General features: G+C 35.4%; 1 protein-coding gene across 4 annotated transcripts in view; it reads left to right on the forward strand.

Moving 5' to 3' along the window:
* Positions 1 to 10,450, forward strand: part of UBR1 (ubiquitin protein ligase E3 component n-recognin 1) — a 56,583-nt gene extending 46,133 nt beyond the window's left edge. For all 4 annotated transcript variants that reach the window (XM_083863042.1, XM_083863043.1, XM_083863040.1 and 1 more), the window contains exons 39-47: positions 274 to 424; positions 1,305 to 1,392; positions 2,068 to 2,201; positions 3,411 to 3,519; positions 5,644 to 5,700; positions 6,202 to 6,279; positions 6,902 to 7,072; positions 7,263 to 7,364; positions 7,814 to 10,450. In XM_083863042.1, coding sequence (XP_083719168.1) covers positions 274 to 424; positions 1,305 to 1,392; positions 2,068 to 2,201; positions 3,411 to 3,519; positions 5,644 to 5,700; positions 6,202 to 6,279; positions 6,902 to 7,072; positions 7,263 to 7,364; positions 7,814 to 7,955 — 1,032 coding nt within the window. In that variant the 3' untranslated portion in view covers positions 7,956 to 10,450. The remainder of the gene's footprint in view (positions 1 to 273; positions 425 to 1,304; positions 1,393 to 2,067; positions 2,202 to 3,410; positions 3,520 to 5,643; positions 5,701 to 6,201; positions 6,280 to 6,901; positions 7,073 to 7,262; positions 7,365 to 7,813) is intronic.
* Positions 10,451 to 13,152: the final 2,702 nt, after the last annotated feature.

Here is a 13,152-nt window from a genome sequence, read left to right on the forward strand (position 1 = left end):
AACAGAAATTAAGCTTTTTAGGAACTGGGCATGGTATTTCTCCAAAGTGGCAATTACCATGCAACTCTGAGTTTTCTACGTGCCCTAGTGCACAAATGGTTAATATTTTCCAGTGAATTTTGCTACACTTTGAATCAAAACTTAGCAAGATAGATTAACCTACTCAGACTACAGAAATAAAATACAAAAGTGTGGCAAGAATATAGTTGCTATTCTTGTAGCTATTACCAAATTTTTGGCACTTTAATATTTGCCTCTTCCTTTTCACTGTAGGTGGGAACTGTATTATCCTTTCCATCTTTATACTGGGAAGATGCTGTAGACTTGCAGCCTTCATCAGTTAGTTCAGCCTATAACCACCTCTACCTCTTCCATCTGACAACACTGGCACACATAATGCAAATTGTCATCTCTTCGGCAACAGGTAGATGTGTATTTATGCTGCATTTTTGTGGCGTTTTTTGACAATTTCTTAAAATTATGGATTGATACCATTAGTACTTTCCAGGTATAAACAACCTCATGGTACGTGACACTTAGGCCTAGGTAGTAACAACTGTTTCCTGGTAAAAATTAAATAGCGCTATATCGAGTTCAGAGCATTTCATTATGTTACTTCTGTGTGCTTATGCCAAGAAAACAAAATAGTTACTAATATTAATAGTTATTAATAGTTAATAGTTATTAATATTAATAGCAATACTTGCTCCAGTCAGTCATTTCAGGGGCGTAACTTTCCCTTCTTCACACTTTGTAGGAGAATCAAAGTTCTGCTAACATCACTGAGCTGCACAGTGAAAATCAACACAGATGTGGGAAATAAAATGTTCTTTTCCCTTCAATTTAGTAAATACCCAGATCCGAAATACAGAATCCTGTAAACTGATAGGAGAGAATTTAATTTTTCTATTTCATAACATGGTTAAAAATTACCAGTAGTCTATAAACTTTCTAGCTAGTACTTTGTTTTTACTTTGGTATGATAGGAATTTTAAAAAATCTAGACATTTTAAAAAATTTCTGTAGCTTAAGCTATGTAGGGCAACTTCAAAAGTACAAGGGAAGGAAGCAGTTTTTACATGAGGATAAGCAGTGAAGGAGTAGTTCTCATTGTTCCTTACTGCATTCAGTCTTAGGAGAACGTTTTTAAGACAGAAAACAGCAAATAAAAAAGAATTAAGCAAATTAAGTGAAATTAATCCTGTAATGCGATTGAATAATAACAAAAAAAGTTTTTGTATTTGTAAAAGAGAAGTGTGTCAGGATGGAGTGCATTTACAGTGGATTCATCCTTTTGTGTGCAGAATCCCCTGCTGCTCACTCATCTGACAACAGTGAGGAGGCACAGTCTGCACAGTCTTTCTGTAGAGAGATTTGCCAGTACACCAGTAGGTGAGTAGCAGTTCAGTTGTAGCATTACATTTTCCTGCAAAGACATCAATCCACAGAGTTGACCAGGACAACACAGAAGACAGGAAAAAAATGACTGATTTTGTATGGGAGTTACCACAGTGCCTTGTGCTTTCTTCCCACGCTCCTGAACACTCAAACTGGTGAAAGAAATGCTTTTACTTAAAGTGGCTATTGCTTGTGAACAGCTGGTGATTTGTAAATCGTTAGCCTGAGGATGAAAAAATACCTGTATCCATACATCCAACTGCAGTATTTATTTTTTCTTTGTTTTTGATTATTATGGTGTAGGTCTCTTGTGTTATAAATGGAATCCAGAAAGGAGGAGATGGTCCTACTACAAAAGGGGGATAAATGTAAAGCTGAACATTGTTGCTTATTTGAGTGTTAGTGCCCATTTTTCAGACTTTTCTGACAGGTACAGCTGTCTAATTTGAAGATTTAATACAAGTGTGGTTCATAAACACAGTACTCATTCCTTGGGCAAAGGGGAAGTTGGAAGTTAAGTGCTGGTGGTTGTGTTTCACAGAATTTGGGGTACATGTAGGTTCCTTCTACACAGCTACCATTCTATCAATGCTAGCCAAAATGTGATAGTGCTAGAATGATTTGCACTATGGATTATTACTACAGCTATTTCTTATTTGTGTTTTACAGTTGCTTTAGTCAGGATATTCCAGGCTGGCTTGTGTGGGATTGTGTTAAAAAAGGCATCATGCCTTACCTTCGTTGTGCTGCTTTATTTTTTCATTATTTGCTGGGAGTTTCTCCACCTGAGGAACTACTGCAAGGTAAATATGAGAAAACAAATGCATGACCTTCTTTGTCTTGAAAGATTTTTTAAATGTTCACAATAACTTAACAATAGTCAATACATGGAAGTAAGACTTGGAAAGTTAAGAAATTACTAATTTGTAAAGGAAGGGCCAGGCATGTGAAGTTGAATTGTCTTGGCCTTCTTTGCATAAGAAGAGCTTTACTTCTGAGTATATGGCAATTATCAGTGATATATTGATAGTAAGTACTTGTTGATAAAGATTCAGCGGTTTAAGGATAATTTCAGGAACTTAGGTTATTACATCACCTGAGAAATTACCTGAAATATATTTTAAAAACTCAGTGGTTTTGTGTAGTGCTAATGTTGGTAAACACTAAAGACACAAGGATTGAGCAAAACAAAGCCAAATAGATACAAAGCACATTATAAAACTTAAGCCTCTTCTTTGAAGGATCCTAATGCATTAGTGATACTAACCCCAAAAATAAATATTTTGTCATGTGTCAAAATGCAGTGAAACACAGAATCATCAACTATTTGGAAAGAGGGACAACAATTTTTATGAATAAAAGACAAAATATAACACGTATAATATATGAAAACAAAAATGCAAAATTGATTTATATAAAACTGTCAACTAAGTTTTAATTTCATTCTGATATGCAAGTCAAAATCTCTGCACATTGGGATATGCTGTTACCCTTACCAGGAGTCTGGATCTTTGATTCTGTAGGGAGGAGTCTTTCTGGTGACCGAACAACATAATTTTCTTTAGCAGAGACAATAAATCATTGTCCAACAAACTATAAAATTACCCCAGTTTTATGTAATGGTAGCACTGACTTGATTACAGAGAAATTTAATATCATTGAAGACTATCATAAGGATAGTGAAAAACTAAAATGCAAGTACAGAAATCTACTGGACTTGAGTTACATATTATGCAGTGATTTAAGCAAGGAATTCTGTTATTACAGTAACTTATGCATTAAAAAATATTTAATATATATCAAATTTGTTTAAACAGATCCTCAGATAATCCAGATTATTATAGCTCTGATGAAGTTGACAGAATAATCTCCAACTGTACTATATAGGATCTATGCTGAAGCTGTAGGATACAGACTATTCAATGGAACAGGGATCAGGAGATTTCTAGTTTTGAGTGAATTATTCAGCAGTGCCGAAACACTTAAACAGTTGTTCGTGTCTTCTTTTGCAGTTTCTGAAGAAGGGCAATTCAAGGCACTTTGTAGTTACCTCTCTCTACCTACAAATTTATTCCTGCTCTTCCATGAATATTGGGACACAGTAAATCCACTGCTTCAAAGGTACTAACTGGGACTGGACAGGCAATGTTTTTTTGTTGTGATGGCCTTGTGGGAATTCTATATCAAAACTGACAATAAATGAGCTCAAATTCATACTGAAGTTCTAAACATTTTGCATAGGTACACTGAATCTCTCAAAATACTTCAAAAACATAAAGCACTCACTATGTCACGCTAATTCTAAAATGAAATAATTACAGTGTAAGGGACTAGTGCTTGCAGACCTATATAAAATTATACACAGAGAAATTATTTTAAACCTTTGCTTGTTTGCTATGCCAGTCCATGTTCATTTGCCCATTTTTAGTCTCTCTACAGCAAAAGTGCTGATTAAACGAGCTAATAAAATGAGAATGTAGAAAATCATGTAGCTGGCAGGGTGAGGCTTTGTATTATTTCTTCTCAGCATTTGCAAAATAGACTGTTGGATGTTAAATTGGCTTAATGGCTAAAAGGTGCAGTTTGAGCATTATGTACATTGCCATCTGCAGTCACGGAATCATATAATGTTAGAGAGTTGGGAGGGACCTTAAAGATCATCTGGGTCCAATCCTCTTGCCGTGGACAGGGACACCTTCCACAAAACCTGGCTGCTTCAAGGCTTATTCAGCCTGTCCTTGAACACTTTCAGGGTTGGGGCATCCACAACTTCTTTGGGCAACCTGTTCCAGTATCTTACCATCCAAAGGAAAAGAATTTTTTCCTAACTTCTAATGTAAATTCCTCCTCTTTCAGTTTGTGAAAGTAGCAGTAAAGAAGACATTCTTTAATTTAGTAGTAAAGAAAGAATTGGTTAAATTCTGCATTCAAAACCTCAAATTAAATGAACAGACACACCATTTCCCATCCCCAGTGAAGAATAATCTAGTTATATTACGTTGGAGAATGTCTCTGTATTTAATGTGACCATTTGAGCACCTGGTGGCAGTAATGATTATTCCTGGTTCTTGGCAGGATTCTCTAACTCACATTAGCTTTTACTGTATTGTTGTTTGGTTGGGTTTTTTGACCTCTAGTTGTTTTAACTTTTGTTGTCTAGATTTCTTCCATTTAGGGACATTTTGAACTGTTGATTTCCAACAGTCTATATAGATGACCTATACCCTTCCCTACATACAGTTTTATTATCATCAATTCCATTTGTAGTGTAGATTATTACTTTTGAATTAGTAGATTAATTTTTACAAGTAGACTATTAAATAAGTTTGTCTTGTTCCTACATATTTGCTTAATGGCATAGAAGTGCTTCTAAGAGAACTCAGAAGATGGTGCTTGTGAATATTGGGAAAGATCACTAGAAGCAGGATTAACAAATAGCTACAGTGCTCCCAGTCAGAAAAAAAGGTTTCAAGTAGGAGGAGTTGCATGTTTAATGTAATAGTAACAGTTGCCAAATCATCATGCAGGTTCCCATATGTTTTTTCACAGAATCTTATTTCAGAGGACTAAATTTGATGATTGTTGAGAAATGTGTTAAATGAAGCATACTAGATTGACCATCTGCTGCAGTTCTTTCTCCCTTCTCCTTTTTTTTTTTTTTTTTTTTTTTTTTTTTTTTTTTTTTTGTAGAAATAACGTAAAAGACATCTTAAACATACCAGTTCCTCGGTTCAGTAACTGGCCAATACCTGCCACTGTTTTAATAGACACGTTTGGTCATTCTAAGCAAGCACACATCATGAAATAAACCATTGTAAAATAACCATTAGGTTATGGTTATTTAATAAAAAAGCAAAGTTTTTTCTGTTAGAACGTACAATATTTATTTATGCTGTGTCTTCTAGCACATGTAAAAGGTGCTGTGTATTGTAGCCCACTTGGAGAAACTGAATATGTCTGAAGATTGCTTGCATTTTTTAACTCTGTGTAAATCTTGTGTTTTCATGTGCATTATTATATTTTTGTTTTTTCACATATGTTTTTCCTCCTGTATGCAAACTTAAAACAGTCCCCTGAAGAAAACTATAAAAAAACACCCCTGTTTTTCCTTGCAAGGTTTTAGGTAGAACTATCAATGCTTTTATCACTGTTTTGTCTTTGCTTATCACTTACTAGTTTTGTTTAATGAACCTAAATGTATACTTTTATCAAATGCTGTCATCTGCAAATGTTTGTTTGAAATAGGTGGTGTGCTGATCCAGTGGTGTTAAGTTGTTTGAAAGGGAAAAGCATTGCAATAAGGTAAGCTTATTGTTGTTGTTTTCTCCTGTTTTTTGACTTAAAACACTTGAAAGAATGAAGTGCTTGTTGTGGGCAAGCTAGAGACTTTGTGTGTTAATCATTCTGCTCTACTAGTAGAGCAGAATACTACTACATACATTTGTCTTTAAATATCTTGTTTATTATTCCTCATACACTGGCTCTTCATTGAGATTGTACAACATTGTTAGACAAGCAATGTGTCCTGCTCAAGGAAGGAATAAAAGCTAATTGAAATATCTGAAATGTTTTCATACATGTAGGTTATATGTGAAATTTATGTTCAACACCTTTGTTGGAATATAGAAATGTTGAAGCTCCCCTGTGGGGTGTCTCACTTGGGATCCCAGGACTGAAGAATTGCTCTAGAATTGTGGCCTTTTGCAGAAATGTCCACAAGTTTAGCAGGGATTAGTAGTTATTTATTCCATTGTTTACTTTGATCTTTATTATTCTCATAATAGTTCTATTCCACTTACCCAGGTATCCTAGGAAAAGAAATCATTTAATAGAGCTTCCTGAAGATTACAGTTGCCTTCTGAACCAAGCCTCTCAGTTTAGGTAAGATGTGGCATATTTAAATGTGTTGTTAGGTGTTTTGTCACTTCTAGTGAATTTTATATTCTTGCAGTTACTGCAACTGGTGTTGAAAGAATACAGAAATTATTTTGAAGTGAAGGCATTGCTATGGTTATACTGGCCAGTACTAGCACCTGTTCATTTTAAATGTGAAACACAACAGCTTGCTAAATGAAGCTACTTGTGTTTGATAAGACAGCATATAAAATTTTTATTGCTTATTCTGCTGGTCATTTTTCCTGTGCAATGTGCATTTGGTTGGCCATAAGCCTGAAAATTATTTTTGCACTGGACACAACAAGCCCAGATGATGGCACTGTTTTATGCCAAGAAGAGTGAATCATAGGATAAATTGAGGTCAGAAGGGGCTTCTGTTGATCATCTAGTTCAACCTCCTACTCAAAGCAGATATCTTGCAGATAAATCATTTCAAGCAGTGTGAAAATACAACGTGAGGAAGCAGATATGTGAAATGATTGTGCCATAATAAGTCTTAGGCTTTTGTTTGATTGTGATTTGGGGTTTTTAATTGGTTAGATAGGTCTTTTGGGTTTTTTTTTAAGGAACGTTAACCTTAGTTGACATTTGGCTACACTTCTTACAGATGCCCACGGTCTTCTGACGATGAACAAAAACACCCAGTATTGTGTTTATTCTGTGGGGCAATGTTGTGTTCCCAGAATACTTGCTGTCAGGAACTAGTGAATGGGGAGGAGCTGGGAGCCTGTACTTCTCATGCTCTTCAGTGTGGAGCTGGAGTCTGCATGTTTCTCAAGTAAGTAGCCAAAATTCCATGTGTTAAAGAATAAAGAGGAATATTGGAAGGACAGAGTTCACATTGTCAGAGCAGCTGATTCTTTTTGTCTGAGATAAAGAAACATTACTTTGACATAAATTATAGCTTACCAAAAAGAGAGGAGCCTGCTTGGAGTTGTATTTTAAATGTAGCTATTCTTTTCTTTAAGAATCAGGGAATGCAAAGTTGTCCTCCTTGATGGTAAAACCAGGGGCTGCTTCTATCCTGCACCCTACTTGGATGAATATGGAGAAACAGATCCAGGTCTAAAGTAAGTAAATGTTTGACTTCCTGCCTTTCCATTTTTGTATCTCTTCCTTTCTTATACTCACTGGACAACACATTCTTCTGACTAATGTGTACAGCACTGTATGTAATGTGTATCTTGGCCTAGGGAACTGTTGGCAGTTTCCAGTCAGGAACGGGTAGTTAATAATGAAAAAAGACACATTTTTGGTACTGTTAAACTTTCTTTCTTTTCTCAAGAATGCTTTGTAGGTATTTCATCAGAAACATGTGAGAACTGCAATTGCTGAAGTGTCATCATAGACATGGCAGCATTTGCTTGTCACGAGTAGAGATATTTTTACATTTCCAATAGACTTGTTGGAATTTAATTAGTATTTAATTAGTCTAATGTTAATGTTAGCCTTTAAATTGGACAGTTTATCAGTTGTTATTCTGATTTGCTAACTGGTTGTTCTCTTTTCCTTTCTGAAGAAGAGGCAATCCCCTGCACTTATGTCAGGAGCGTTACCGGAAGCTCCGTCTGCTGTGGCAGCAGCACTGCATCATAGAGGAGATTGCCAGGAGCCAGGAAACGGATCAAATCATCTTCGGATTCAACTGGCAACTGCTCTGAGTCTCTTGATTTTAGTGAAGACTCTTACCTGTGGCAGTGCTTTGGAAAAGGAAAGGAGGGTGGCAGTAAAAAATCTACTCAAGTGATTTCTGTAGTTCAGACAATTCATTGATGAAATCACTAGGTTGGATGTATCACTGATGCATTAAAACAGAAACTCATATCATATATTTTCCTCTCTTTTTCTTTGCAAAAAAAAAAAAAAAAAAGGAAAACTACATTCTGTAATTATTATTGAACCAGAAATATTTCCATTTTTTCAGAAATTTAAATTGTTTCACGTATCTTCATGAGGACAGTTCCCAAATACTGTGTTTCAGAGCACACACCACATTTGTCTCTTCCATGCCTTGAGAACATACCTAAATGGTGTTGCCAAGGAAAAGCCTCCTTTATTTTCTTCCTGGGTTCTTTTCCCAAGCTTAGTGAAGCTTTAAATAGATCGAGATAATATTGGAGTGGAAATGGTGCCAGGTCTTTAGTCACCTGCAGCAACAGGTACAATAAAGAATAAGTTTTACAGAAAAAGCTTGCATTCAGATATATCTTGGGATTTAATGAAGAGTTTTCATTGATGAATTCTTTAAATGAACAGTGTGGGATAGAAAGTGCATGGCAGGATTACCATCTTGCTTGTTGCATCAAAAAATTAGGTCTGTGCTTTTTGCATTGCCAGAACTGCACTTTAGGTAACGAATTTATCCTCCATTAATGTATACCATAAGATGTCTGGGGCTTCACTGTTTGCCTAGGTTGTGGTTAGTTTTACTTCCTTTACGGTTTGTCTTCTGAGACCTTCCCCAAGAATCAAAAGTGAAAACACTGCAGGTAGGTAGTTGTGGTGTAGCTCTGTAAGCTGCGCAAGAACCAGAGACCTCAGTAAAGTAAATGGCCTTCAAAGCTCTCACTGGACTAAAATCAAGGCCCCAAGGCAGCAAATTTTAGAATCAGAAATAAGTTTGCCCATATCTGAAGGATTTTCCACACATCATCTGCTGTCACTGTTGTTTGGAACATGTTTTGGAGTCTGCATAAATGAAATGGTGTGTTTTGAGAGGTGTGTTCAGTGGTTCAATGCCAGGTAGAGCAAAAAAGGAAAGAAAAGGTGGCTATGTCTGTCTCTTTACCCTTCAGTACTTAATAGCACATTGTGGTTGAACTCTCTCTCAATGATATGTGATTGTGCTTCAGTTCTAAATGTTTGTTGTTCTGTTTTCTGAATTTCAGCCATAATATACATGAGAGAATTTGTAGTGTGATGGGTAAAAGCTCTTTCCCAGGAAATGCCATTTCCATGTGAAAGTTTGAAGTCGTCACTACCCTAAATTTCCCTGCCCCTTTGCTATTTGGATTCTTTTGTGCCATTTTAATAAGACTTTCAAGGGGAGGTTTTCAAATTAATGTCTGATGTGTTTTCTTAATGTGTTTTTGTATGATTTTTTGTTTCCCCACAATTACATGAGAGATAGAATCACAATTAATGATTTAAATTTAAATATCATTTTTCTGGGCTTTTTAAAAATATTTTTCTAGTATGTATGTATGAGTGTGCTGCAAGCACCATAACTAATCTAAAGATGGAATAGCAATGATCTCAAACATTGTTCTGGTTTCAAATAAATTTTTAAAACTTTTGCTGTAATCCTTCCCCAGTAAGATAAAAAGTTGGCTTTGGTATATTTTCCAGGTATTCTGTTTCTTGAAATTAAGACCATTCTCCTTACTTTGATTCTGTCAGATTCAAAACCTGAGTATTAAAGTCTATAAAGACAAGCATTAATTCTCTTAGTCTTCTCTAAAACATGTTTGAAAGACATACTGAGTTTAGAACAGTTATAATGAAAACTTGCATGCAGTGGTGCTTTTTATGTCACCAAAACACTGCTTGCCAACAAAAATACTGAATTAAGACTGGCAAATGCCTCATTGGTACCAAACCTGTATTCTCTTACTGTTTCCCTCTGATATTTATATATTCAGTTATCAAAAACTTTCAGTTATCTTGCACTTCACTGATACAAAATTTCCATTAGTCAATATACAGTGAGATTGCTTTATTTTGTTTTCTGTCTGAACTGTAGTATACAAGGACAGGAGCTGGTAAGAGCAGGTGAGCTCCTTTAAAGCTCTGGAAATCTCTTTGTAGCTAAAGAAGTGGGAGAAGAAAGTTGCATCTTTCTATATGTTTGCACATACTAATTTAGCAAATGGGCTCCCATATCATTCACTGACTAGTGTGGTCATCTTTCATTTCATAAATTACTATGCAGTTTTGTTCACTGTGAGTATAATCTGTATTTAGTGACTGCAAGATGCTTATGCCACTTATTTCTGTTCCATCCAAGCTGACAGAAGTTATTTGATAATGCACATACTGGTATCTTAAATTGCAAAAATGTAAATTTGAAACTTGTATAATGTTCTTGTGCTTTTGAAATAAAATATCTTGTATATGTATATTTAAAAAGAAAAAGAAAATAAAGTAACTTCTCGTAGATTCAGTTTTTATTTGAAGGCACTTTGGCACCTCAAAGTTCATTTTACAAGTGTGTTAGAGTGGTGTCTGTCAGTATATGAAAGGAGAAGAGCTGGTAAATGGTTGATAAACTATCAGTTATCCATGTAGGCTGTATCATGGTCATACTGTAAGGAATAGTAACATGCTTTTTCTTATGTAAAGATACACTCCGCTTGAAACTTATCCTAGTATTTTAAAGATGCAAATTCCTGCAGTGTCTACCTAAATTTCTGAAAGAAATCTTAAGTACAGAATTTAATATTTACATGCCCTGAAACTGATCTAGTTCAGTGTTTCTGGTTTTGTATCTTGAAGAACTGGCTTTACTGTTTGGCAGATACTTAACCCCTAGAAAGGGAAACCTTGTCTAATGTTGGTCTAATGTGCTGTGTGATACATACTTAAAAAGAAGTGATTTATTACAGACCTAAGTAAACAGTCCAGACATCTGTTACATAGATATGGCCAGTACTTTCTTGCTGTTTTTTATGTTACAAGCTGCTGGTTGTCATGTCCTCACTGCTTTGATGAAGCTTTGGGCCACCATTTGGGTGTTAATGATGTTGCTCTTAATGCTTATTCTTGGTAAATGGTTTTTGAGAACTGATTCCTAAAAAGGTAAAAGGTAGAGGTAGGTAGATTGAAGTCTACTAGCAAAAATGTTCTGAAGAAAATTAGAACAAGAATCCTGTTAATTAAGAAAAAAAAAAAAAAAAAAAAAAAAAAAAAAAAAAAAAAAAAAAAGCCACAGCACTATTTCTTGTGTAATAAAAATCTCAATGTACAAAGTTACATAGAGGAGTATTTTCACTATTATATGCTTTGCGTTATGGTTAAAATCCACTTTATTTTCTAGACAACAACCTTGAATAATCTCCAGTGTAAACTAGGCAGATTCATAATACAACATCTAAGTTGTTACTTAGATTCTTCCAGCCTGTTACTTGCCAAGGTGTTCAAAGATACTTTATCAAAAATAGAAGTTGTTTCATTTCTATGGTGCAATCTCTTCTCTGTTTTTATCAGTATTTTGCAGGTAGGCAAAATTGGAAGGTTGATACAGGAAAAAAAAAGGCTAATAATGAAAACCCACTTCTTTACATGTATCTCAAATCTAGTTATTTCTAATCCTAGATACATTTCTCTGAAGTTGCATTCAGTACAGTCAAAATCATACATGAAAGTGAAGTTATGTAAAGGAAATTTGCATTGAAGGAGAGCAAGCTGAAATTCCAAGAGGTGATATATACATGATTTTGTGTAATGGTAAGAGACCAGGTACAGAGTTAAACATGAGACATTAAAATGAGACCTGACTTTTCTTATTGCTGTCTGACTGTTGTTCATGAGATCAGTGTCAAGAAAAGGAGTATAGTTGGTGCTGTATAAGTACAGGTTGTCAAACAACTTAGAGTCCATCAGATTTAATTTTAGGAGGATTCCAGGCTTCATGCTTGAGTGAATGAGCTGCACCAAAATGTTGTGAAGCACAAAGTGGGGGCTGTGGTTTTCATGGTCGTTTGAAGTCCTTGTTATATTAGTCTTTTTCAGCAGACTGCAGAACCTTACATCTCCTCCTTAATTGTGCCTGAAATGTAATATTGGCCTCTTTGGATACAAGTATTGAGATGCTCATCCATAGGTACTAGAGTTTCTGCTGAAGCTATGTTCATTTTCACAAAATCTTAAATGTGCTACATGTTGATATTTCTTACTGTTTTTTCTCTGGGATCAACATAGAGCAAGTAGTGGCAATAAGAAAGCTTTAAAGGAAGAGCATTGTACACACAATTTCTAAAGAAACTCTCGTAGTGTCTTCACCAGAAACCCAACATTACAGTGTTTTATTTTTTAAGTTATGAACTTGATAATGAAATAGTTTGATGAATTGGTGAGTTCTTTTCTCTGGAATTTGCCGTATTGTTATAAATTCTGGCTGGATTAGGCATTAGTAACAAATAGGATGAGAAGTGTCCCCCAAATCGTATTTATTTCTGTATCAGAGCAGATGCTTCAGCTTAAAGGCTTGGCTCACTAATGCCATCTCTGTCTTTATAAATTACAGAGAATTAAAGATGGAGTCTGTGCTGCTACCCGAGTTTGTTTCCTTGATCTAGTGCCTCTGCTGTTAAATACTGCAGGAAACTCAAACTATTATGACAGGTGCTGTAAAGGAAGCTGGATATGTGGGGTGTAGCACTTCAATGTTCTGAGGAAATCAATAAATATGAAGCAAAGAAGAAAGCATTTATTAACAAAAGTAAAATTTTTCCTGATACCGTGAAATGAGCCGTTATCTTTTTGTAATGCATCCGTATCAGTGGAGACTCTGAATGCCTAGACAGCATGGAAATTAACTTAGTCTAATAACTAAGTAATTACTGGTAATAGGTCAGACAAGGATGTTTCCTGTGAGATGTATGCTGAATCTAAGTTAATTTCAAAACCAATCACATTCCACTGCTGCAGTTTGGGGCAGTTGGCTGAGAGACAAATGTTAATGTGCTAAATGCTAATTAGTCTTTTATAGTAGAATGTATTTTCTTCATATGCAAGTAAATGAGCTGTGTGGGGGCCAGAGAAAGTTGTATATCTGGATACAGCTGGATACTTACACCTCTGCTCTTTGTGGTAATATGTTACAGCAACTGCTGGATGATATTTCTTTGTCTTGACAGA

The sequence above is a fragment of the Zosterops lateralis genome (genome assembly GCF_965231275.1).
Source record: "Zosterops lateralis genome assembly, chromosome: 6".
NCBI classification, from domain to species: domain Eukaryota; kingdom Metazoa; phylum Chordata; class Aves; order Passeriformes; family Zosteropidae; genus Zosterops; species Zosterops lateralis.